This window comes from Stigmatopora nigra, chromosome 7 (genome assembly GCF_051989575.1).
Source record: "Stigmatopora nigra isolate UIUO_SnigA chromosome 7, RoL_Snig_1.1, whole genome shotgun sequence".
Lineage (NCBI taxonomy): Eukaryota > Metazoa > Chordata > Actinopteri > Syngnathiformes > Syngnathidae > Stigmatopora > Stigmatopora nigra.
This window is the reverse complement of record NC_135514.1, coordinates 9,318,247-9,344,665: the sequence shown is the minus strand read 5'-3', so window position 1 is coordinate 9,344,665 and position 26,419 is coordinate 9,318,247. Positions and strand designations below refer to the sequence as shown.

At 40.0% G+C, this 26,419-nt stretch overlaps 3 protein-coding genes across 6 annotated transcripts; all 3 read right to left on the bottom strand.

Annotated features, from left to right (window-relative positions):
* Nucleotides 1-399: 399 nt before the first annotated feature.
* Nucleotides 400-1,585, bottom strand: LOC144199170 (cortexin domain-containing 1 protein-like). 3 transcript variants are annotated; one of them, XR_013326860.1, is made up of 4 exons: nucleotides 1,552-1,585; nucleotides 1,215-1,250; nucleotides 652-744; nucleotides 400-587 (listed from the first exon to the last, which is right to left on the bottom strand). XR_013326860.1 is itself a non-coding variant. In XM_077720625.1 (2 exons), the coding sequence occupies exon 1, from the start codon at nucleotides 854-856 to the stop codon at nucleotides 683-685; it is 174 nt and encodes a 57-aa protein (XP_077576751.1). In that variant the 5' UTR covers nucleotides 857-912; the 3' UTR covers nucleotides 400-587; nucleotides 652-682. The 3 variants fall into 3 exon arrangements, 1 of the variants encoding a protein (XP_077576751.1); XR_013326859.1 differs by lacking the exon at nucleotides 1,552-1,585 and having other exon boundaries at nucleotides 1,215-1,321; XM_077720625.1 differs by lacking the exons at nucleotides 1,215-1,250; nucleotides 1,552-1,585 and having other exon boundaries at nucleotides 652-912.
* A 246-nt stretch (nucleotides 1,586-1,831) lies between these two features.
* arnt (aryl hydrocarbon receptor nuclear translocator) lies at nucleotides 1,832-13,064 on the bottom strand. Of its 2 annotated transcripts, XM_077720623.1 has the most exons (20): nucleotides 12,732-13,064; nucleotides 11,789-11,876; nucleotides 11,617-11,658; nucleotides 11,478-11,525; nucleotides 9,995-10,208; nucleotides 9,410-9,623; nucleotides 9,224-9,326; nucleotides 9,086-9,151; nucleotides 8,896-8,981; nucleotides 8,744-8,820; nucleotides 8,331-8,465; nucleotides 8,150-8,224; nucleotides 7,667-7,818; nucleotides 7,296-7,418; nucleotides 6,530-6,617; nucleotides 6,187-6,380; nucleotides 5,535-5,724; nucleotides 4,820-4,997; nucleotides 4,609-4,739; nucleotides 1,832-4,349 (listed from the first exon to the last, which is right to left on the bottom strand). In XM_077720623.1, exons 1-20 carry the CDS (start codon nucleotides 12,766-12,768, stop codon nucleotides 4,266-4,268), a joined length of 2,325 nt encoding a protein of 774 aa, XP_077576749.1. In that variant the 5' UTR covers nucleotides 12,769-13,064; the 3' UTR covers nucleotides 1,832-4,265. The 2 variants fall into 2 exon arrangements, with proteins under 2 accessions (XP_077576749.1, XP_077576750.1); XM_077720624.1 differs by lacking the exon at nucleotides 7,296-7,418.
* Nucleotides 13,065-13,229: 165 nt separating this feature from the next.
* Nucleotides 13,230-25,035, bottom strand: cers2b (ceramide synthase 2b). Its single transcript, XM_077721479.1, has 11 exons — nucleotides 24,535-25,035; nucleotides 18,932-19,105; nucleotides 18,415-18,532; nucleotides 18,212-18,330; nucleotides 16,938-16,995; nucleotides 16,715-16,765; nucleotides 15,912-16,004; nucleotides 15,486-15,614; nucleotides 15,221-15,327; nucleotides 14,587-14,740; nucleotides 13,230-14,515 (listed from the first exon to the last, which is right to left on the bottom strand). The coding sequence occupies exons 2-11, from the start codon at nucleotides 19,102-19,104 to the stop codon at nucleotides 14,366-14,368; spliced, it is 1,152 nt and encodes a 383-aa protein (XP_077577605.1). The 5' UTR covers nucleotide 19,105; nucleotides 24,535-25,035; the 3' UTR covers nucleotides 13,230-14,365.
* Between the last annotated feature and the right edge of the window lie 1,384 nt (nucleotides 25,036-26,419).

Below are 26,419 nucleotides of genomic sequence, written 5' to 3'. Positions count from 1 at the left end.
ATACTATCTCAATCATTTTTAACCATTGCACCCCGGAAACCCTAATTGATTTTTTTGTGTTTTGGAATGAGACAATTTCAAATATTAAATCAGTGTGCGTGAAACAATTTCCAATAATTGAGCAAATTGGACTTTTTTTTACCATGGATCTGCAATATAAAACAATAAGAAATATTAAGAACAATTCGAATTTAAAAACAAACATCTTGTAAATATAAAGTCCCGGTGAATTGATTTATTTGAGTTAAAAAAAAACTCTTTAAGTGCTATTAACATCAATAAATTAACTTAAGGTTTCTACAACAGATTTCCAATTCAATCTTCACTATATTGTCATTCCCTTTATACAAAATATCAAAAGGGGATCATCATCAAGGAATCATCATAATATGCTTACATATCAAACTCCCAGAAAATGCAGTTTCAGAATAATAACAAGGTACATTTTTTACTAGAAATTCAAAATTAAATCTACTTGCTGAAAAGCATGTGACCAAAACAAAAAAGAAAACAAGACAAAGCACCTCTCCATAACAAGAATGGGACCCCCAGAGTGTGGATCATTGGCAAGAACATTTGATGCCCCCCTATAGAAAGATAATGTCATAAAAAGAGCAAAGAAAAGGTCACAAAATGTTAAACTAATGTCACCTTTGGACAATAGAAGTGCTTCTAGTGTCTTTCAGACTTCGCCCTGCTCTTCCCGATACATGCTGACAGAGACGGCACTATAGGGGTCCAGGACTATGTGGGCACAGCGGATTATGGTCACCAGCAAGAAGAGGCAGAGAAGGAGAAAGAAGAAAAGGGCAAAACCCTGATCAAAATCCATGTCCACTTGAGGGACATTAGCCATTCACTGCTCTATAAAGTTGGTCAAAAATGCCACTCAAATGTTGATGTCAACAGTGACTGTGTTGTTTAAACCCAAAGAGTCCAAATCCAGAGTCCGTGTGGTCTCCACAAGATTGAGACATGTGCTTCGCTTCCTCCTATTTGACACCTGTAACCCGCATTCATTTTTGATGGGGTGACAAAGATAGGCTATCTAGTACCTTTTCTTGGGGTTTTTTTTTTTTTTTTTGGACAACCGTGGGAAATGTAGTGTCAAGATTATTATGCAATATGTAAAATGGCTCACAATACATTTTACTGTATCATCTTAACACCCAGATTGTTGTGACACAGCAAGACAAATTAAGTAATTCACTCACTTGCAATTAAGTTTCTCAAGTCGATTTAGCATCTTCCTGAAATGAAAACCAGAACAAATCTTAAATCTAAGATGCCATTTCATCCTGGCAGGTTCATTGCAATATTTTTTTTCCAGGAATCTGAATTTGTAAGAAATTATTTAGGCTCAATCACCTTCAAAAATTAGTGTATAGCAAGTCTTACAGTGGCTTTTAAATACCTTCTACTTGGTGTCTTTGACCCATCAGATTGCTGGTAAGAAGACACCGAGTGAGGAAGATTTGACTGCCTGTGAGTTTAAACGGAAAAGGGAAAGAAAGAGGATCTCAGTCCACTTGAGAGGGACTGGAAACTGACCTGTCCAGAGGGGTGCAGATTACTTCAGCTCCTCAAACCTGTAACCACACACCAACCTAAAAACGTTAAAAAAACATAGTTTACTAAATTACATGTAAAGAATTCAGCAATTTATGGATCTTGATTTTATACTTCCCTATCCATTGTGCTGTTCTTTTTGGAGGGTGTGACTTGGCCAATGCGGGACAAAATTAATTAAAAATTACAAAAAACAACAATTTAGTAAGCTTAGACACTAGTAAAAGTTGAAAAGGCAGAAAATAAAAAATATTTCCCCCTCTTGTCATTTGTTGATATATCAATTTAATACAAAAACAAACATGTTGTTCATGTGTTGAACATTTACATAGACATTTACAGAATATTTATAAATTTGTGTTTCTATGAGTGATAAAAGTTCACATCATAGAAAACCGCCGCGAACACAGCGGACAAAATAAAGACAAAAAGCATCACAGAATAAACTAGAGAAAGGCTTTACATACAGCGTCAACAGAGTGTTACACAGACAATAGAGTTGTCATTGAAGATAAAATAAAATGTTCAAATATGATCTAATTTCAACATTTAAAATGGTTTAAAATACGTAGAACCCCACAACATTGTTATCAAACCAACTACAAATAATTAGGTTGGGAAAAAAAAAGTCCAGTTTCAATTTCTTGGCTTTATCTCAACACAAACAATAGCTTTTTCAGTGCCAATAACGATGATGGACATTCAATCATATGGCTTTTTCCATACTGCTGCACTGAATTTAAATTAGTTCGTCACTAGTACAGTAATACCTCGTTTATTGTGGTCAATAGGTTTCAAAACTAGCCGCGATATGTGGAATAACCGCAATGTAGGAACAGCGTTTTTATGGTGTTTATTTAATATTATTTGGACTTTTAAAACCTCTCTGTGCCAGTGAAATACACAAAATGTTATGTGGTGATAGTTGATCCGTGAAGTGGCGAGGTATTACTGTACTTGAATTTCTTAATTTGCCGTCAGCCCTACCAGTTGAAATGGTTTGGATGTCTATTGCCTTCAATGGCAGTCAATTACCTCAGTTTATTTTATTTTATTTTATATTTTTTACCTAATATTCCCATTTGTATCCTAAATACCCTGATGTCACCATGTCAGAAAATATCAATACATACGACCAATGAAATATTCAATCAGTAATCCATTAAAAAACTAATGACTAAACCCAAAACGATCTCCAAACCATGAACGCAATTATGTGACTTAAAAAAACAATGGCTTGAAAACCATGATCCCTGTTGTTTTTGTAAATTATTGTTGTGATGTTTTCCCACATATTTAGTTTAGTAGTTATATTAGAGTAACGCAGGTTGGTTGAATAGAAAACCAAGCATGTCTGAAAACTCTATTTAAAACAAAGTGTGATATAGGACATATACATGACGGACCTACACCTATATGACAAAATTGAGTGTGTATACAGTGGAAGCTCATTAAACCATATTATAGTGATTGTAAGTCAACTCCAAAGTCCATGGTAAGGAGAAAGTACAGTGTAGGTGAAACCAAGTAGAAGATGAGTGTATAGTGAATTTGAATGTTGAGCACCGTCTAAAAGAAATTTGGTAATGCCGATGCATTGTGTGGATTTTGAAAAAAACACTAAATGACAAGCACAAAAAAAAGATCGCATTCATAAATTTGCTGACAAAAAAAAACATACTACTGTTGTTTCCTGAGAGTTGGACATAAAAGGGTTGCTTAAGTATATGCCAAGTGCCAAGTGTTCTGCCAATCTGGAACATACAAGAACGAAAGGCCACTGTGTGTGTATGTGCATGGAGACTCACCTGTGTATTTATCTATAGATAACATATATGTAAAAGAATAGAGTTCGTAGAGCAAAGTGGGCTGTGTAAGAAACGTGTGCTGCCAAATGGCTCAACTATCTCTTAATACAGGTCTCAAGCGTGTGGCGATACTGCAGAACCAGACACATGTGAAAAATGTGTTATTGTAATGGATCATGGATTCCAGCCGTAGGACAATAAGGAAATCAATATAAGTGGCTATACCCTGAAGAAGCTGCAAAAACTGTGCAACATAGTGCAGGCTCTTCAACAAAAGGCCCAAGGGCTCAATGACAGCATGGTCCGAGCTGTCGAGTTCAATAAATGTAATGAGTGGGGCATGACGTTATATAATACAAGAGTATAAAAAAGGAAAAAAAACAACCCAAATAACCATCAGAAAAATTCCTCAACTGTTGGAAACCTTTGTCAGAGTCCTGCAGAAGCCTCAGCTAGTGGAGGCGAATACTATGCAGTACAGTATTTATATTTTATTTACATGTTGCATTATATGTATTTTTGGATATATATACACATAGGTGTCTGCAGATTAGACAGAACGTCAGTCAGTGGGTCAATATTTTTTTGTGTGCAGGGGATCCTGTTTTGCATTTTGCAGCTTTTACGAGGGGTCATGGTCCTCATTAACCACGATAAACGAGGGATCACTGCATATCATATATTCATTTACCCATGTTTTTTTTGTAGTGGCAAAAATGGCTGGCATCTGTTGATTTCTATTTTCTTGTCCTCTTACCTGCATTTACGATTCTTCATGGCTCCTTGTTGAGAAGTGAGATGGGCGGAGAGCAACAAAGCAAAAAAGATCTGCTCTAGAAGCAAAGCGGTGGAAGTCAGGACAATATGAACTGTGGCCAATGTGTACAGTCACTCATTAAATGAGGGGTACATGGGGATATCAAAATCTTCACTGTTGAAGGTGGAGGGCTGGTCCAACATGGACAATACATCCTAGAAAGACATGCACAGATTAGTAATACTACCTATGTTGTTCTTTCTCCAAAAATTCATTGTCTAGCAAAGTATTTATCATTCATTTAATTAGTTATTCAATAGTCGATTAATCATGGCATGTCGGCCAACATAATGACCACAACTGTGATGAAGACAAGTTTGACAGGACTGGTTTATAATAAACAGCCATTTCTGGAGCCCTAAGCCTCATTAGTTAGTGAAGTCAAATTAAAGGCTGTACACTTGTATTACTCACAGTAAAAATGTCTTGCTGGTTGCCTTGTGCGTGAGGGTGTTGCTCTGAGTTGCTCTGCGAGTGCTGCTGGCCCTGCCACTGGGGCCAGACTGCCTCCGTCGCCCGGGATGGGAACTGCGACTGAGAACCATCTGGAGCACAATAAGCAGAAAACTGTAAATATCTTCCAGGACATCAAAGTGAAAGAGACACATACAATATTATTGCTTACCGTAGCTGTTGGTGTTTATGTTGGCGCGTGCATTGATTTGTGGATAGTTAGCGCTGCTGGTCTGACTGGGAGCCGCACCTGTGGGCATTTGGGCGAAAGAACTGGAAGAGCCGCCTCCGAATCCACCCATGGAAGTAAATGGTGGTGACATGGTCTTTCCAGCTTGTGGAGCCACTTGCTGCAGAGTGACAGAAAGAAAAGTAGTAGTTCCAATCTTGAGTTAACTAGCATTAACCACTTGTAACCCTGTAAGCATAACCTTTTTAACATGCTAGAAGTAAAAGAACCCATTGAATCACCATATATGCTGGAGTTGATCTCCGATACTTTTTAATTGTTACAGAATTTATTTTGTCCTAGATTGTTTTAATATTTTTATGAAATAGTTTGTCTTGATTGCAACACTCCCTCTTAGTCCAGAAATCTTCTTATCCATATAATTAAAATGAGCTAATGGTTTATTAATTAGTACCAATTTGCATAAATTTGTCCTCTTGGGCACAGTAACAGGTAGCATCTATCCCTGAGAAAAGGCTAGCTATAAGGATTGCTCAGCTAATGCCAGCATTGGTCGTTTATTACCTATTATTGAAGAAAAAGTAGCAGGAAATTTGAAAATTGAAGACTTACTTTCATTTATGTCACCCTGAAAATGAGACTACAATGGGGTATCAATTTTCCAAAAGGCCAAAGACTGGGAATGAACAAACTATACCTGATTATTGAATTGTGCTCCAGTGCCTGCTCCGGGACCAGTCCATCCTCCTGTCGGTCCTCCATGGAGGGGACTGTTTGTGCTGGATGGAGTAACGGCTTGCTGGGCGCCATTGTTACGGGACATCTGTGCTAGCATTTGCCCGGCCGAGTGGGCCGGCTGTGCCATCTGTGGCGCCATGCTGCCCGGCCTGTACAGGATGGAATCGAGGTTGTGGAAAAAATGAATGTACATGAAAACAACCAGAAAGAAAGCATGTCGACATTTATAGCAGTGAAGAGAGCACAGGCAACAATTGAGGGAATAGATTCTGAAGCAATTTAGGCCATCTGCAACCAATTTAAACCTAATGTGGTTACCCTCAAAAGCTTTTTATTGTGGATTATGTCTTGCAAATGAGACACTGGGATTTCCGAGTTTTGCTTGCTGTGATCAGATCCTCAAAACAGCAAGAAATGGGGGGGGGGGGGGGGGGGGGTTTGGGGGGGGCATTGTCTGTTCTGGAATGCAACTGATTTGCTTTGATGTGGAAAAAAAAAATCACAAAACTGCTTTCTTCTTTTGTGCTGAATATGATGTTGCAAATCCGTTATCTTCCAATGGAATTACTGATTTCATCATGAAAAAAGATAAGTACTATATTTGATAATACCTGTTGTATGCATCTGTGGAGCGACCAGCATTAAAGTTAACAGCGGGGTAGATTTGGGCTGCTGGTGTTGCGGTGGCGGCCATGCCCTTGGTCTGACTGGGGCTTTGGAAAAGGGATGGATACAGATCTGGCTTATCCATGCTCTTGACATGCTCCGGACCGGTCGAAGTCACTGGCTGCACTGGCATTTGAGTCTGACCAAAAAGGAGATATTTGAAAAATATATAAATAAACGATCACAGGTAAGAAAGACATCTACTGTGTTGAACTCAGCTTTGTCTTGGGCCACATTATACTTATGGTTTCTATCATTTACAAACAAAAAGGTCATCATTAGCTGTACCTGTGGGCGTGTAATGGGCCCCGCCTCATATAGGCCATCTCTCGTGCCACCCCCCTCCAGCTCAGCTTGCTGTTGCTGCTGCAATTGTCTATGAAAGAAAGAGATGAGAGTGAGGGACTCATTTTGATTTCCATTAAACGTCTGCCTGCTAAATAAGAAAAAACTGAAAGCTAAAAGATCCCACCACCGGTCACCTAGGCTACAGGAAAAACGGGAGAAGGTACTGTATTTTATGTTGTTTTAATATGCAGTGCCATGAAAAAGCATTTGTCACCTTTTTTTCTGCATCACTTTTCCACTAAGCAATATCAGGAAAATAAGTATCCACATTAACATCAATTTACTATTTTTTGCAGCAAAGTATCAATTTGGCTCATTTCTTGTTTGAGCAGGTCTGGAAGCAATTAGGCTTGGGTGTTTTTTTCCGTCCACACAGAGCATTCAATAAAAAATATCTTGCATTTATATTCCAACTTGTGTTATATTTTTCCGATATTTATATTGCATGATAGTCTTGATAATGTAAAAAATCTGCAAAAAAAGTGAAAAGGCAGCAAATACTTTTTCACACCACTGTACACGAACGACTGCCATGCAACACCGGACTAACTTTGTGTTAGAAGTACATTACAAACCTTCTGAAATCACCTAAAAGCCCTAAACTGTTAGACATGCGTTATAGCAGATACCAGAAACACTTTCAGGAAGAAGGAACGAGTAGTCCACCACGAAGAAGCCGGTACTGTCAACCAGCCTGCTCTCTCACCTGATAGCTAACTGCCCCGGGCTAAGAACCGCAGGGGGGGCATTTTTGCCATTTTGACCCAGAGGGGGAAGCAGCAAACCCCCTGGAGAACGGATGGGACTGAGGGGTTCCTGATTCACGTTTCTATTTTTCCCCCAGTGTAGGGATGTAGGGAGACAGGGATCAGATTTGTGGTTGTACAACGATGCAGTGACAGGGATTATGGGTAAGCATTTATACAATAGTGACATTTTCAGGGTTTCCATTAGAAAACTTGCAAACCCTGGTGGTTCAGAAGTCCACCAATCTCCAAAATACCAGGAGAAACCTTGTAACTAATGTCACATAATCCCCAACATTAAAAAGGAAAAAAGGTGAATTATGCAACTCACTTGACATTGACATTTGTGCAGATAACATATTCAATCTCCTCGGAAAATGGATTCTGGAAAGTGAAGGAGCTGGTTCTCATCCAAATCCAGTCTCTTGATTTGGAGCGGAATCTGAACATGACTGAAAGTACTTGGCCCTTCAGCTTCATCACCTGTGGATAAACAGGAACAAACCTGATGTTCACAAGTGTCCATTTTATCAGTCACTCTGGGAATTAATGAATGCAAAGTCTCAGAAATTAAATTTGGGGAAATGACATGCAGAATCTAACTAATGCAACTTTCGACCAACCATTAGTGCTTTCCACTATTTACACCTTATGCCTTCAACTTTATTTATCTAGTGTTGAAATAGCTGCATGTGACTCAAATGCCTCTCATGTTTTAAATAATAGCATTCTAGTTATTTCTTTTGTAGGTAGCAAAAACAAACTAAACGGACCTCTGTTTTACGACATATGCAGTGGTTACAATTTTCCCTACCTGCTGGAAGCTGTCTCGAAGCAAACCCTGATCTTCAGGATGGGCAAATTCCAGAATATTCTTCCCCAAAAGTTCCTAAAAGATTTTAAAAATTGTGAGATGCTTCTATATAATTGAGATTTCCTAAAGAAATATATATTTTTAAATAAATAAAAAGGAAGCTAGCCTAAAGGAGGTTTACCTGGGGCTGGTAGTTGACGGCTGCCACGCAGCGGTGGTCGACAAACGTAAATATACCTTGGCAGTTATGGCGTGAAATGAACTCCACTGGAACACTAATACTGTTGACGTCTGTGTCACCTGGACAGCAGGTCACCTAACATTTGTAAAAGAGTAGGCAACTATGAAGCAACTATGCTAGTTGTGTGTAAATCAAGTGCTTTGTGATAGTCTTACAAAAGAATTTTATCAGTTTCATAATACGTGAGGGATAACCGAAAAATATTTCAAAATCTAGTGTGATTGTGCAAGCCTCAGAATTCTAGAGTGTGATTATAAAGTAATGTTCTCTGGTAGTCATGATTAGAGGATCATTTGCTGCCAAGTGAGTTAACAAGAGACAATGTCATGTATGCGGACTGATAGCGTTCCAACCTGTAATCTGCCAATGGCAACGAGACAATAGCGACTTCCTTGAGTGTTGTCTGCTTCATTGTCTGATAAAGACACTCCTAAAAAGGCATAGTTTGTGTAAGCAGAAGAAAAGGTGTAATCAGAGAAAAAAATCATTTTCAGCACAATTTTACCCGTGGGGGGCCAAGACTTGATGTATCCTGTACAGTGGACCACCACATACTGAGGCTCGCCCTCCTTTGCTGCACCCAGACCATTCCTAAATTGAAGATGACAAAACAAATGCAGCAAAAAGCGTCAAATATGGCAGAAACAGTTCACCACCATCTATTTTTGGGACTATTCCCAATCCCGGCTTGATACCTGTTTCTATTTCTTAAAAAGTTGAGTCTGTTCATAGACACTGGCTCCACTGGACACGTGCCGCACCTGCAGGTCGAACAAAACCACTGGCTTTAGTTAAAGGTGCACTTGGGCATAACAATACATGTAATACAAGACCTCATTCGGCATATGAATGATCGCCGGGCTCCCATTGTCATCCTAGCAGAGGACTGCTGGCCCTCCTTTTTCACAGTTCCTGTTTTTAAATCCAACATCCGCCCTTTTGAGAATAAAAATCCTTGTGAGTTATTACCCTTCAAAAAAAAGATAGATTTTTTTTCCACACTTTTTGCCTCAATGTACCTGTGTTGTTATTCTCCGCCGTAGACAATTGCTCCCTCAGCTTCTCCGTGTCATCGGGATGAAGCTGGTCATAGAGCGACGAGCCCAGCCAGTCGGATTGTGATTGGTTGAGGACAGGCGTCAACGAATCCGAGACGTAAACGATGCGTCCAGTCTCGCACGAAACCACGAAAAGAAAGCCATCTGCGGCCTCCAGGATGAGGTGCTTCAGTTCCTGTATTTAAAACACGATTAGAAATAGGGGGAAAAACTGAATATGGACCAGGTTAAAATAAGGTAATAATAGACCATGATTATATATAGTTTTAATTGTGGGTGGAAGAAAAAGACATCCAGTCCATTTTAACTGGAAGAAGCTGGTAGCCACGAATGTCACTCCCAGTTTTAATGGATGATAACATCAGCCAAAGTGTTCACACTTTTATTTTTGCTCTGTGTTGTGTCGGGTACATATTTCAAAAGTTATTATTAGCTTAAGTCAGCTACTGCCAGCCCAGGTAACAAACTACATGTTGTGGTTGTTTGAGTGAAAGAGTTATAGTGATATTGTAAAGACATCAATGATAACCTAACCCGTGTCTTCACCTGGTCAGTGAGAAAGGATGGTTTGTAAGAGCCGTCTGGGTTGCTGTTGCCACTCCCTCTCAGTGACTTCATGTGGGAAACTGCCATCCGCAAAATAGTGAGCTTGTCAGGCTTCCGTGCCAACGCGCTGCACGTGGGCACCATGTCCGACAGCTCAGTGATGTAGGCCGTCATCTTGTTCCGTCTCCGCCGCTCTATCTCGCTGTGGTTCTCCCTGGGGTGACAGCACGATGGACGAGAGCAGAGGTGGACAGGAGAGGAGGGAGAGCAAAATGGGGCGGGTGGACAACGTGGAGACGAGTTCAGATTTAATGTCGTAATGTGTCAGCGGTTCTTTTCCGAAGAAGAGGTTGAAATGATAGAAATAGTGACTTAAAAAAAAGCGTAAATAAAAGTGGAAAAAAATTGCTCGTTCAAGGCCATGAGAGAAAGAGAAAGAAAGGAGTCTGAGAGGGCGAGAAGAGGAAAAAGCCAAGTGATTAACACAGTGAAACAGTGTATTTGTTAGTGACCCATGACAAATAAGTGGGTTTCCGTGACCACTTTGGTACCAAAGTGCAACGGTGTGACAGACTGTAAATAGAATACTGTCAAGATTGCGTGTGAGCTTGTGGTCCCGACAAAAGGGTTAAAGCAATATAGTTCTGGATTAATCCGTACAATCCCAATACGATTTGTTGCACAGGCCATACCTGGCAAGTTTTTCCTTATCTGCAAAACTTTGATTATCTTCCAAAAACCTGGAAACGAGACCAACCCGCTAAAATACACCACCCAGAAAAGAAGGGTTACAGTGGAACCTCCAATGTGGAACATTTGTGTGTTTTTGCTTTTTCAAGACAATCAAATATTAAATTTCTTTGCAAATTGCCTAAAAAAGTTGATTGCCTCAGTTAGTTCAAGTGAGCTGGGTAAGTACTGGTCCATTTCCTCAAGCCTGAAAACCACAATCCGGGTAGATTGCGGGTCACATCCTACGGTAATGATGCAGTACAGAATGCCAGAAAGTATTTAGTATTTATATCTCAAAGACAGCACTGTATTTACTTTTTACCGCCTGCTTTTTACGCTATACTAGATTCATATTAAATATATAAATAAATAATTTGAGCATGTACAGTAATTTATATTTGTTTCGTAAACTGTCATTTTTGGATTGTACTGAGCAGTTTTTTTCCATTTTAAACAACTATTGTTCAACAATTCAGTTTCTGTGGTTGTTGTCATTCCTTTAATATTTTATCATCATTGGTATCAAATTAATGCAAAGAAATTCTGAAAAAAACTTGGTAAAATAACACCAAACAGATAAACAACAAAGTGGCTGATCTCAAAAAAAATATCAGGTGTTCAACTATGGAGGTTCCACATCGACTTGAGCAATTAAAAAAAAAAAGTAAAAGAGAAAAAGGGGTGCTTTTAAATTTTGGAGCAAAATACAACAACAAAGCAGACAAACTCCATCCTGATTTCACCACCCTACCTAGCGAAGCGCTCTTTGTCATTGGAGCCTCCCGTGTCATCGTCACACCTGATAAAACATAGACCAACAGTAAACCATCAGACGATAGCTGTCGCCATTAAAACATGCGCTATTGTATGCAATGATAAGAGCAGAGTACCTGAACAACTTGTTTCCTTCATCATCATCATCAAAATCAGGGCTGAAATGAGTAAAAGACATCAAATCAACCGAAACATGGGAAGTCAAGAGTGCTGAAAATGCTTGCAAGAACCAGAACCAGTAGATCATAATGCATAAAGTGACTATCGTTGTACAATCGGTACACTTACGCTCGTCTCTTGTTCCCTTTAGGGACGATAGCCCCGCTACTTGCTTGGGCGGTGCTTGACCCCATGCTCAGATCTGGTTCTGCTAAATCTTTTAAGAAACAATGTGACAGAAATTAAATGCCAGTTTTTTTGTCACGCTTCCAGGACTTTAAACACTTTTAACACATGAATACATAGATCAATACAGCGCTCCATTTTCCATCTAAACTCATTGGCTGCCCTTGACAGCAAAAAAAAAAAAAACGTCCAATTGGTTTTGGTTGGGAGGGCAGTTGAAGTCAATCGGACGTCCAACATTCTTAACGTTCACTGTTGTTGGCTTAATGTTAATGGTTAATGGAAACATTGTTGACAATAAGTCAAAAGGAGGTCAGAAATTAAAAATGTAGCTTAACTGTGAGACTTGAATGACAGATTATAGGAAACAGTTTTTTTTCAGTCAATATTTACATTGTATAGCCTGAGCTGCACTGATCTCATTAGTTTAAGAGTGTAAACGTAAACATTCTCTTCACCCAACAAGTTCGTTAACTTAAAAGCATGCTTGCGTAAGTAAATTTAGAAGGAAAAAAAACAATACTCCAGATGCCTCCCTGAAAGATTATATCTGGATTCTGGATGATTTGCACAGATATAAAGCATACCACCTTTCTAACAAACACATTAAATTGGGTCTTTGCATTGGTAAAGTGAGACTATTTTTAAAGTAAGATGATCAATAATATAATTGCTGTTACAAGTCAGAATACAATGATTTGTGCAGCAGCCCACCTATAAGTAATGTATCATGAGCTTAGCTACGAGCTAACTTAGGCAAAGCTGTCACGCTATCTTTAGCAAAGTGTTGCACTAGATCTATTCGTGGCTAAACGTGCAGCAAATAAGAGGTGGGTGTGACCGACTAAGCTGGTGATCTGTCGGCGTGACTTTAGTGGCACTTTACCTTGATTTGAAGATGACATGTCCGTGTGGAACAACATAAACAAACTAGTTCGGGGGGCAAAAAAATATACCCGAAATCTTCCTCCCAAGCAACCGCTCAGTAGAAGCTAACTAGCACAGCGGTGAAGTCCTCAATTGTGCCTCCCTTAATGCGCTGTATAACAACTCCGATCCATGATCTGCATGCTTCTCAGAACCCCTCCGAGGTTCAAAATAATAATAAAACAAACACCGAAACTCGTGATGACCCGATTTCCAAATTCGGGTAGGGTTTAAACACCCTTCTGGCTTTAAAATGGCGTTCCTAGTTTAGCGAGCAAGAGCAGTGTTTTGTTTTCGCTCCTCCTATTGGACGCCAGGCTAGGCAGATACAAATGACGTCACGCGTTGGGAAATCCGCAGCAAGCCCCGCCCACCATGTATATTAGGAAACGGGAATAAATGTCATACAGTATATTCCCATGCTTTTTAAAGAAATACTCAAATAAGGTAACGAGAATGTCATTATCGTTTGCTTTTATTATTAATAACAATATTTCGGCGTCATTAAAAAAAAAAAAACAAGACTGTAACCTGGATCCAGCTGTTGCATTAGAAAACACTGGGGAAAAAGGTTGCTGGTTGATTGGTCGTGGTTAGTTGAAAAGGTAGGTGGCGCTAGAGTGATGGATATGTGGGGGAAAATACTTAGTGAGTGATGAGGGAGGACATGCTAGTGATGTGTAAGGCAGAGAAGAAAAAAAGACAGATGAGAGGGAAGGTCCCATAAATTACAAATAAGGCACTTGACACAAGAAAAAGAAACATTAAAGCATAACGCCTTGTGATAACCTGGTTAGGTCAAATATCCCACTTTTACCTCTTTTCATGTACAAAATTCCAGCCTGGGTTCATTCGCATCTTCACCCAGCACAATTAGGCAGTGGTCTTTAACGCAAGAGAGGTTTCACTTATTCCAGTAAATGGGGGAAAACGCACAAGAAACATTCAAATCTGTCAAACAAGATGAGAACAGAGCTGTGATTTTTTTCTATTCTTATGTCAAATATCCCCATCAAGGGCAGTGAATGTGAAAGCTACTATTTTCTTGCTGTTGAAGGAATTATGTGTGATGTGAAGTCCCCTTTTTGAATGGCACGAGCTACATCGTAAGTGTGAGGCACACTAAAGGGATCATGAAAAGAAACAAAAGGAAATGTGAGGTTGTGCAAAGACGTTGCAATAACTTGTTGCATAGACATAATTTGGGAAAATAAATGCCCATGTGGATTTGTTCTTTTCGTCCAAGCACAAAGCAAAAACACAATTAAAGCGTCGAGTTTTAGAATGGCATTTTTTGAAAGAAGCCATTATATGGCTCTAAGGCACACGGTTAGAGCGAGGAAAGCTACGGAGAACGTTAGAATTGCGCTCGCTTCATTTCTCCTCTCCAGTTCATTCCTCGTCTTTAGCGACGACGTGTCAGGGTCACGCGGACTTGGATGACAAGGCAAAAAGAAGTCGTGCCGCTCCTAGTAGTGTTCTTTCGGTTTGTACGAATGAAGGCCTGTGTTTTCTCGGTGTGCAAAGGCATCCGATTTGCATCGCTTAGCCCGCCGAGGGATAGGTGTCCTTGTGGCGTGCACGTCCTTCCTTTCATTCCACTTTGCTGTGGTTATTGTTGTGCAGTACGTGACCGTTCTGCAGCGGCCCATTTTTCTTGGTGACCTTTTGAATGTCCTCCTCTTCCTCCTCGTCGGAATCGTCTGTCTCATCCTTGTCGCTCCTTTCATCATCTACCTTTTCCTGAAAATAGACCACAATGTCTTTTCAAATGCTCTCAGTAACTAACTATTTAGAAACAATATAAATCCTACATTGTGTGTGAGGAAGCGCACAGCTATCCGTATGATGAGAATGGCCCAGAAGATGTGAAGACATTGTAGCACCATCAGAAGGCCATTGAAGAAGTAGTAGCCAAAAAAGGGCTCGTAGATGCTTATTGGGTACACCCAAGTGCAGTAGATGATCCTGCATACACAGTGAGCACAAAAGAACTTTTTAGAAGAATGGTTTGTACCATTTAATCTCAGTGGTTACCTCGACATACAAGTTAAATGTATTCCGGGACCATACTTGCAACTCAAAACCAATGTAAATTTCCCTAATGAAAAATAATGGAACTGCAATGTTTCTAGTGGATTTTGGTTGTCCACTAGATAGCAATATATTATACAGATATAGGGTAAATATATCAAGTACAATAAAAGTTACCCAACTAATTGATTCATTAATATTCATCGGATCACCAGCAGGATAAAGAATAATATACTGTATAGACGGGAATATTGTCATGTGTTGTAGCACACTCTTGGAAGGCATAGCACTACTTTTGTTGCAGTTGGAGGCAATCACTTGCTGCCAGCCACTCCCAGTTCAAATCTATTGTACATCTGTTGCCATCATTGTTAACCAATGAATTCATGCCGCTTTAGACTGTTTTCAATTTACCGGAAAGGGAAGATGATGAGGCGAGTGACGATGAAGACTGCAGCGAATACGATGAAGATATAGTTGCATGCATTTCGCCAACCAGCATAGTTGAACATCTTGGCAGACTGCAGACAGAGAATGAATTTACAATTGGATAATGGTTCTTCCACTAGGGCGCAGTGTAACATTAGTAATTTTATCACTGCTTTACAACCACAGTACAGATTTTTTTCTGATGAATGTCTGTTTATGAAAGTAAAAGTATTCTCATTTATTTATTTACCTCAAGGAAGTAATCAGAGGAGTCGTGCACCAGCATGATGAGTGTTCCAGCACGGATGTAGTTGACACACCAGGAGAAGCAGATAAGGAGGATGGTTGCAACATGATGAACAATTTGCTCCTTGAAATCCTACAAGAGACACATGGGAAAAAAAAAGGCATTGGAAATTCTCAAAATGTTTATGCGTGTGTTGTGCTTCTTTGGCAGGATTTCCACCACCTTATTCAGCTGATACAAGCTGACCAAAGTTCAGAATTATACCACCCCCCACACATGCACACGTGCAACAACAGTCCAATGTCTGCACACACAGGCCAGATGCCAAAACGGATCACACAGGGAGAAGGCTAAATGAGTTTTTCCCCCTCTAGTTCCCGTTAGAAGATTTTACATTGAATTCACATTGAATACTTTTGATGCACTGACTTTGCGTTTGACATCAGAGGCCACGCTGAAGAGCAGGGAGGCGTAGAAACCCAGTTCGATCATGTAGTACCAGTACTGAGATGGTAGCAGAGTCTGAGAAAGGGAAAAAAAACACATGTACGAATGTGTAAAATCACACTTGCAACATTTCAACAATGTTCCAACCATTTGTCAACATGACTAGTATAAATATAAAAGTAGTAAGTGTTAAAATGAAGAAATTCAATTTAAATTTGAAGCTTTGCACTGTGTTCCGGTTGGTTTCCTGAAATATGCATCACACACACACACACACACCGTGTTCCAACTTGTTTTTGGATGTTGGGTGTAAAAGTGACTGATTCAGATTAGAAGTGGGATATGAAGGCTGAGGGGACGTATACAATATCATACAAAACTTATATATAGCATACTACACCAGAGGGTCAACTGTCTAATTTTATTCCATGATTTTGTCAAAGTTCTTCCCAGGAACAATCCAGGAGTCATCTGCTAATCTTTATAATCAAATCTTACATCCAAAACATTGCAACACCCCAATATACTAAGATTTGTGAGTCATTCAAGTGGTTCTTAACATGAATTCTACAGACAAGCCAGGGCTAAACCCCCTTTTCTTGAAAAATACAATTGAATTTATATTACTCCCGAAATACAAATAAAGGTCTCTCAACATAAAACTAGATAAACTCATCCCGGAAATACAGTACATCCCATCAAGACACAGTAGGGTACATGAATCCTTTTTTGGATGCCCGGCAACAGGAATGCATAACAATAAAAGTTGCTTTCAGTAGACATACCAGCACAGGAAAGCCTTGCCACATCTCCTGTACGTCGTAAAGCCAAGGTTTCTAGAAAGAGGAGAGGACATTTGAAAGACGTCGCATTAATAAATACAGCCACTGACGCAACCAAGTGGTAAATCCATGCTGCCCAGCGGGCAAAATGGGATGTCAGTGCAAGAGACGAGTAAAGATGTAAATGCTGCTCGAGATAAAATAAAAAAATGAGGAAGATACTCACGTCAATAAGGGCTGCCAGGCCAGCAATAAAAGCAAGAAGGTAAAAAGTAAATCGCCAACTGTAAAAGAAAAGAGAGGAATGCAAAAATTCTGCTCAGTCAATTGACTTGAGCGTGTACCCATAAATTATTTCTTAGATGATTAAATTGGGTTAGAGAATGTGGAAAACAATGAATTTCATCTTAAAAATGGTTTGTGCGTAGCTGGCTTAACAGAAAAGAGTTACAATAAATATGGCAAGAAATGTGCGATGAATGGGAGTTAAATGGAGGGACACAAATACTCTGCATCTTTCAGTGTCACGAGACACGGCAGCCAAAAAGAGGACATCACTTTGCTGTCACAATGAGAATGGGAAGCTGAGCGTAAAGAAAGAATGTGAATCAAGAGAGGCACAATGCTGCTGAGTGTGTGCTTTCCACAATGGCTGAATTCAGAGAAGTTGTAGAACTCAAATGCTTAAGACGCAAAAGTGGGTGAGCAACATGCAGTTATCCAATGCATAATCAAGCCATTCTGTATCAAAATGTTAGTTAAAAGGGCAGTTTCAGCATTATGTAAAAAAAAAAAAAACTATATACCACAAGATGTATACCACTTGTATAGTACAGACTACATAAAATAGAATTTTATATTATACATTTATTGTTTCCAAAACATTCTTTTGTGTTCTTAACCTAATTCGGATTTAAGGATTATGTTAAATTGCCTTAAAGGGGACCTAAGCCCTTTTTGTAGAAATAATACATTCTGTGTGCCACTTATTTTGATTTTATTTTTTGGGGGGGAGGTGTCTTTAGTTATCCAATTCATAATAATTGGAAAACACCCCACCCTAACTCTTCTCATACAATGTGTCATGTTTAGTGGTCATAGTCGTCATTTTTCCGTGTTAACAGGCCTTGAATGTATCATTCCATATACTTGTATCTACTATTCTACTGTGTTGTCAGTTTTTCCAGCTGATAATGACTAACCTCTGATCTTATCAGAGGATCAACATGTTGTTTTAACTGATTCACAGCTTCCATAAATGAACACATAGAGCTAACGGTAGTGATTGAGTTACTGTGGTCATGTGCTAATGATTGTGCGTGTTGGGGCAAAAGGTACATGAGGGGGCTTTGTAAGCATGTGGAAGCTAAAAATAGAGTGCTACTTTTGCCCGCAGAAATGCACTCATATAGTGGGGAGTGACACATGAATGGCAGCTGCTTCAAGGACCCCTGTTGGCAACTTGACACATGTTGTATGTGGGCATATGTGTATGTTTACCTGGCCTCTCGAAACTTTTTCAGTAAACTGGGCCTGTCTTGATTTCTCCGCCTTCTAAACCATCGTTGCACTTGTCTTTCCGTGGAACACGTTTGCTTGCAAAGACTCGCTATTGAAACCTGGAGTGACGCAAAAGGATGATTTTTTAATCTTCAGGAAAAATCTGCAAGAACAGAATTATACTCGTGGGTTTGAGCATATACCTGTGTGGGGTTTTTGGAAACTTTACAGTAGTAGGACTCCAGTGTGGGATTATGAGGCACCCTGAGCCGTACTGTTTCTTTTACCCCTAATAAAGAGGCTAGAGGCGTCGCCACCGTCCTGAAAAAAAAAAACAAGGTTGCTCAGGCTTTGCTCCTTTGACCTAATACAAATTTACAAAAGCAGTTCTGGCTTCTGAGTTTGAAATGACATTCACTTAGTCTTGGATCATACATTTCACAGGTCTGGCTGGGTTACAGCCGCAGCCCAACAATATTGTCAAGGCAATGCAGATTCTGACAGATGATCAGTCATAATCCCGCAGATGGTCACCTCGCTCTGATGAGCCCCAGCAAGATTACATGAGGTGCTCAATTTAGATCATCATCACTATCAGTTTTTGAACCATGTACTACAAAATTGCCAAACCAGAAGCAAATATTTGAGTCACATGCATTTGACAAACTGCCAATTAAGACACTGTGACAACACAGGGAGAAGCACACAACACAAACTGACCTTTCAAAGACCTGACGGACAATTAGGAATACCAGGGCGATGGGCAGGGCCACCCATAGATCCGTTGCTTTGGCGTACACTCGGCCGTCCCGGTCCTCTAGGTCTGCCCATCCCAGGCCTTCCGGAAACCACAGCCGTTCCTGCCAGAACCAAGCACTCAACTCCGACAGCATCCTACAAAACAAAATGCATTCGTTGTAAAAATTAGGATGAAGCACACATGTTCCACACCCAGACGGAAATAGTCACACCAATGCAACAGTGGGGTTATTTCCACTGAACATGTGCTATATGGGTGAGAGCAGACATTAGGCACAGTTGGCATTATGTAATTTAAGAAATCAGACCACGGCATAAATGCTTCTCTTCAAACTGCAACCCTGGAAGTTGCTCTTGACTTGTGCTTATACCAGAGCCCATGCCTGAGGAGGCCCATGAGGGGAGCGTGACTCATAGCAACTGCATTTCAACATTCATACTTTCCAGCAACACATCCCCCATTTACACATTGATCGCAGACAACAGTGTTTGAGGGAGTGGCAGATAGAAAGGAGAATCAGCATGAGTACTCATTACTCATCATATGTGCATAACGGCAGTGGCCTTCCAGCACCTCCCCTCCAGACTCGGGAGTCTCAACCGTCCGATGGTGGATTTGTTCCCACCCATCGCATCTGTAAGTGCTCAACTCCTAAAGACATCACCCCAAGTAATCTGTAAGGGTTCCCCTATTTAGCCCAATGGCTTCTGTAATTCTCTTCTCACTCTGAAAAAATGCATTTGAGATTCAGTTTAGGATTACAGATCGAGTTGCAAAAAGTTTTCCCACACTTTATATTTAAAGGTAAAGGCATCACAGTTTGTGGTGGTTAATCACTGGGCTGTTCAAAATGATCCCATAACTCTTGTCAGATCCCTCGGCTCATAACCCTTAATTAGAGTGGGTGTCCCTCTTGGCATAGTAATGGAGCACTACTATTATCTTTTTACACTATTAATCTGTAAAATGAGATGTTGGACCATTGATTTACTAAACTAATACACTCTAGAAAAAAGAGAAATTTTCACCAACATTGTCAGTCTATGAGTCAAAAAATCTGTCATTCTGCATTAATGCATTCCAGCTGGTCCATTCACTTGAATTACTTTTTGCCTTCTGCTGCATTTTATTTCAATGAATAATAGCACAATATTTCTACATCCACAAGCTTAAACAGGCTAAACTGTTATGATGTCATGCTATGTACATGGCTGACTCAAATATCACCTTCCTGCCAACTCGCTACAGTGGAAATGGGGCTTATGCGGACAAACCATACTCTAACAAATTGAACTAAACCATGTGGTGAAACGTGCATTATCCTACCAAATTTAACGAGGCCTAAATCTTACCATCTTTCAGCTATGGTGAAAACCTATGGTTAAACCTTCATTTTTCTTAACTTGAAGTCGTAAATTTTATGAAAAGAAACTGAATACTACAAAATTTGCCCTTGATAATAGAGCAACGGTTGGAAATGTAATGTAAATACAATATCATTATGATTCAACCCTTGTGATTTGCAGAATCGCTGTCACTGCGGCATACATGAAACACCGTATGGTAGTCTATTTTTCACTTCATGTCATGTTAGTCATGCCAGCCCAGCACAGGTGGTGGATAGGATGGGTGACATAGCTTTAACAACTTTATATCACCAAGTCTTCAATAGAAGAGTTTCTTGTGCAATGTTTGGCACCACTGAAAAGACAATCTAATCCAAAGACGATAAGAAAATTAGTTTCTTAGCAAAAATAGCGTAATGGTCCAAAGGGTAGAGACTGAGTACTTAAGTAGGCTCATGGTTTGAAAAAAAAAAAAGAAAAAACATTTTTAGTCTGTAGTGTTGTAGGGAATTTCCAAATCAAGGCGACATATTTAACTTGACGTGCTTAGATCATTTGGTAATTTCAGCATGTTTAAGCTGTTTTTTTTTCTCCCGAATAACATTCCATTGGTAGACTGGATCATATGACCACGCTCTGACCATTTCAAAGGCCCAATGAAATGGGGGATGCCTCTTGTAGGGGAGGGAGACAGGAAACTGTCTCTTTCTCTCTTCCTCACCACAAACTCTTTTTGGTGGTTCCAAAAAGAGAGACATAGCATAGTTTTCTTTCAAACCTATTAATTCAAAATGATGTGAATTCAAAGTTCTCTTTTTGGACTGTTACTTAAACACTGATCAGACAGAGTATAATGGAACCTGGTACAACACTTATGAATTTGCGGGGAATGTAAACATACGACTACCATATGGATAAATAGCTCCATAATGGTGCTTCACTTCCCATCAATGATGAACAAATTGTAGTCAACTAATATAGATTGTTTACTGGGATAGAAACCAGACACGAAATGTGTGTGCACAAAAAAGTCCTCGTCCAGAATGATGAATTATTTACAATACAATTTTTCCAAAGACAAAAAAGGGAGAAGTGGGTCTACATGCTTAATGAGGGAGACGGCTGGGTGATCATAAGCCTTGAATCACAATGGAATTGATAGGCCTGATTCAAAAAGAAAACAGACTCTTTGATGCAAGCTATAAATAAAACCATTAATAGGGAGATTCAGTTCAAATAGGTTCAGTTAGTACAAAATTCTGGCAATGGGTTCCTCAAATATCAAGCATGTCTTAAACCAGCTACCACCAGGAGGATCCTTGGTGTATACCAAAGTTCTGTTCCTACAATGTGTAATCTATCACTAATGTAGTAAGGTCTAAATGTCGAGCATTCAAAGACAGGGGTGGCCAACTCTGGTCCTCAAGACCTCCTATTCAGTCTGTTTTCCATGTCTACCACTCACCAATACACCTGAATCAAATAATCTGCATCGTTTTCAAGCTACTGGATAGCTTGTTGATGAGCTGATCATTTGATTCAGGTGTAGTAGAGGAGGGAAATATCGAAAACAGACTGGATATGGACCATCGAAATGAAACAAGCAAGTCTCCAGTAATGTAATACTACTAGGGCATGTACAGCAACAAACTGATATCTCGGTCCATCATGACGGTACCATCGCAAACCAAACTGTACAGCTTCTGAATTGTTTTCCTGAATGGTCCATCGTGTCACCGCCGTTTCCAAGCAGCGCTGTTGCCAGAGCCGCAAAAGCCTGAATGAGCACATTGTGGCCTGAAGTGGCAGTCGGGTAGGCTGACATGCTTCACACACAAAGTTCATTAGTGGTAACTCAGGTCAGGCTTCCGAGTGTCATAGCAATAATCGGAATTTTTCCAATTCCCGATAAGTTGTTGTTTGGGAGATGATACGGTGTTCAAAGATAGGAAAAGATTCTCGGTCAGTTTCTGACAAACCAAATTGCCTGTGTTGTATACAGATAGCAATCTCAACAAAGTAAACTTCAATACATTTTACGTTGATTTGTGACCTGATAAATGACTGATGAGGGGATTAAATCAATCAGTAGACAGAGGAAAAAATGACCCATTTTAGACCTACAAGGCCTGGTCATACTGATTGTATTTTGCTGACTGGTCTCTTTTACTGGCATGATTACAGCTACCTTATCAGTTACCTTCTTGAAAGTAGCTATAAGTAGCGCAAATGTGACAATATGCACGAAAAGAACAGCAGGGACATTACGTAATGTTTTTGAATCAATTGGTTATGTCGATTTTCATGAAGTGTTTGAAATATTAATGCTGTGTTTGGCAGAAAATTTCCTAAAAATGGCATCTGCTTGTCACGTTGGATGACTCATTTAAAGATGAGTTGTACTTTGTCCAAGAGAGAGCTTTAGTGCCATGATAGTTGAAGTCGATAGCCTGCAGTCACGTGCATAATAGAGCAGAAATGAGCATTTAATTTGTTCATTTTCTATGCGGGCGCACCGGTCAGCCAAGTGTTTAGCGTTGGCTTGCGCGGGTTTTCTTTGGGTACTCCAATTTCCTCCCACAAACCAAAATTATGCATGGTTCAACGCTCTATATTGCCCCTAGGTATGAGTGTGATGAATGTTTGACCATCTCTTTGTGCCCTGCAGTTGGCTGGCCACAAATTCACGGTGTCCCCCGCCTGGTAATGTTTAAAAGTCAAAATTTAGAAAGCTTTAAACTTGATCTAGACATCTCATCTCATTTTCCGAAAGGCTTTATCCTCACCAGTGCTGAAGACTATCCCAGCTGACTTCGGGCCGCTGAAGGGAAAGGTAAATATAGCTGTTAAATGCTGTATATTCACTATAAATCTTCTGTACTGCTTGTCCACTGCAAATATTAAGCACTATTCTCTGTGAAGCTTTTTCAAATGACCAGTCAGAGATATTGTGTGCATTATTTACACAATCCATTCATTTAATCCATTCACTGCACAGCTATGGATTAGGGTGTCAATACAAAGATATTGACATGTATATTTCATGAGATGGGTTTGAGTGCTCCATTTCCTGTATGTCTAGTGTAAATCTCAATAAAACCACAGATAATGGCACAAATCACAACTATTAACTAAGTAATGTTTGATTGATTCTTAGACATGAAATGCTATCATTGATTTATACCAAATATGTGTACATAAGTGTGAAAGAATGACAATTGGTTCAAACACAATGAAATCAGATCAAAAGTACACACTAGCGGTCACTCCAGTGCAAATTTATGTACCTAGGTTATCAACTTTCGGCAAGAAGCAGTGTACAACTGGTTTCAAATCAGTTGTGGGACACATTTCCACCAATGGCCTCTGCCTCTGGCCTGGAGTCAGCTGGGATAGGCTCCAGCACCCTCCGCGACCCTAATGAGGATAAAGCAGTTCACAAAATGCAGAAAGATGTTTTTTTTGTTTTTTTGTTATTATTACATATGTACTGTTCCATAATTGTTCAACATTGTTAAATACAACAATGGCTGTCACGATTAATTGACAGCTAGTCAAATATCAAATTAGTTAACAATGATTTGGTCATTTGATTAATTGTTTAGAGATTTTTTTTTAGGCCAGAATGGTCAAAATATACTTTTTTTAGCCTTTTCACTCATGGTTGCGATTGACAGCAATTATTGGACGTCTGTCGCTGTCAATGGCAGCCAATGAGATAAATCACAAAAACGCAATTCTTGGTGGCTTCACTCATTTGTGATCTTATACAACACTGAATATGGAATATAATACAGGAAAAAGTAGTACAGGAAAAAGCCAAAGCGAAGTTAAAAACAATACCCAAATTAAAATATGTATCAATATAGTTATACACATGGTGTCTCTCTCTCTATGGCATGACTCCAGTGGTGTGTTAGCGTCGTGTGCTAACTTTCACACAGAAGGCTAAACAGCGGCACCAAGTATCCGATCACACACAAAACACACATCGTCTTGTATTAGATGCCCTCTGTCTCAACGATTTGACGTTTTATGCGACATTTTGTCGCGTTGTGTCGCCCGAGGCCCGTTATTTTGAGCTAATTAAATGACTCGCGTGAGCGCGTGATGACGTCGTCGTCATTCGTCTCGCGTCCGCCTGCCAAGCTGCCGCAAAAGGCACACAAATGGCTATTATATTCCAGAAAGTGAGAGGCGAAAAAAACTGCACTTACTTGTTGTTTTTCTCGTCTTTCTCCTTCTTGGATAAGTGTGGATTTTGGCTTGGTAAAAAAGAAAAGCGAAAAAGTCTTTGCTCCACAGAGCTAACGGTGCCGTTGAATGAACGTGTCCAGCTCAACCTTAGCACACGCGGACTATTTACATCTTCTCCCCCGGCGAGTTAAACTCTTTCCATGGGTTAAAATGTTGACTACGAGGTTTTTAAACACTACAAATGAAGATTTCCACGCGTGGTGGGGGATCGAGATGCTGCAATGCGCCCGATTGATGATCCCCCCACCCCTCGAGAGTTGTTGTCCGTTTGTGTCCCCCCCACTGGCCGCTTTTTTTTTCTGCCCACCCTCCCGTGGATCCTGGATGGTCAAGTGGGGTTCGTCTGGGTGTATACGGCCGGGCAGAGGAGTAGGTTGGCCGGGTGGAAGCGAGAGGAAAAAAAAAGAGAGCGGGCACTCGGACGGGCGAGCAGCAGGCCGGGGGGAGGAGTGAGTGAATAACGGAGAGGGGAGGGACGCTGGGCGGTGGTTTGGTGGCTGACGTCCGAGCGTCCAACAGCGACAAACATCCGCGTTTTGTTCCGCCCAGAAAACAGGCCACAAACGCCCCTACTTAGGATAATGCACCCAGATGTGTGCAGCTGTGCACACATCACAGATGCAACCTCAGCTTCAATTTTTTTCACGTTTGTCTTCATTTTAAACAGTGCAGTTATTGACAATGTATATATACTATTTACGGCTCTCGACCCGTATGTGGCTATTTGTTTCTTATCATATAACGCAGTGGCAGTCTGTGGATTTTCTCGTAACGCCTTCAGAATCAATCCAACCCTCAAAAACTATTTTATGGCTATAAAACCTCGACTGCAGCTATGACACAAAAATAATTCACACCGGGGACTGCGTGGGTTTCCTCCGGGTACTCTGGTTTCCTCCCACATTCCAAAAACATGCATTGTAGGATGATTGGACACTCTAAATTGCCCAATTTATCAGTGTGAGCGTGAATGTGTGTTTGTCTCTTCTTACCTGCCTCTGGCCTGAAGTCAGCTGGGATAGGCTCCAGTACCCCCTGCGACCCTAGTGAGGATAAAGCTGTTGAGAAAATGAGATAGTAAGTAGAATAGAGTGGGATTTGCTGTCCCATGGGTTAGTTTTCGCCTTTGCTATAACCTAACCACCAGAGGGGGTTATTGTCCATGTTAAACATGATTAGTATTGTGGAAAGTTTACTTTTAGCTTTACATAGCTTTAATATGCAATATTAGCAAATACTTTAGCCCTTGTATCCCAGTTAGCAATGTTAAAATGTTACTTAATAAAGTTGCCAGTGCACTTAATGAAGGTTTTATGAAGAAATAAGAATGTTTCTTTGGCAGTCACGGCTTTCATAAACTACGATATATTCATAAACTATGATTTTTTTGTCTTTTTAATAGGCGTGACCAAGGTCAGAGTTCAAATCGACGTCTTTAAAATGCCGATCAAATCATAAAATCCAAATTTCTTGCACACACATTCACACATATCTAGTAAAACACAACTTGGCAGTTCTGTAGTATGATACTTTTTATTTTAACTTAAAAAGAGAGTGGATCAAAAACAGGGTTCAATAAATAAGAAATAAATATAATCGTTGTTGTCAATACATACATTATAATTACTCCATTGCAAGAGTCTGACAGAAACAGGCTCTTGTAAGATTTTGTTTTTGCTTTTTTTTTCTCTAGAAAAATTCTAAAATGAAAATATTGCAACCCACTCAATCCCTTTTCTTCCCCCAGATAAACAAAATAATTAGATAAATAAATAAAAAATAGCTTAAATATTAAAACCTCCCGAATAAAAGTGCGAACCCACAATCCCGCCCTCCCCTCCCCGT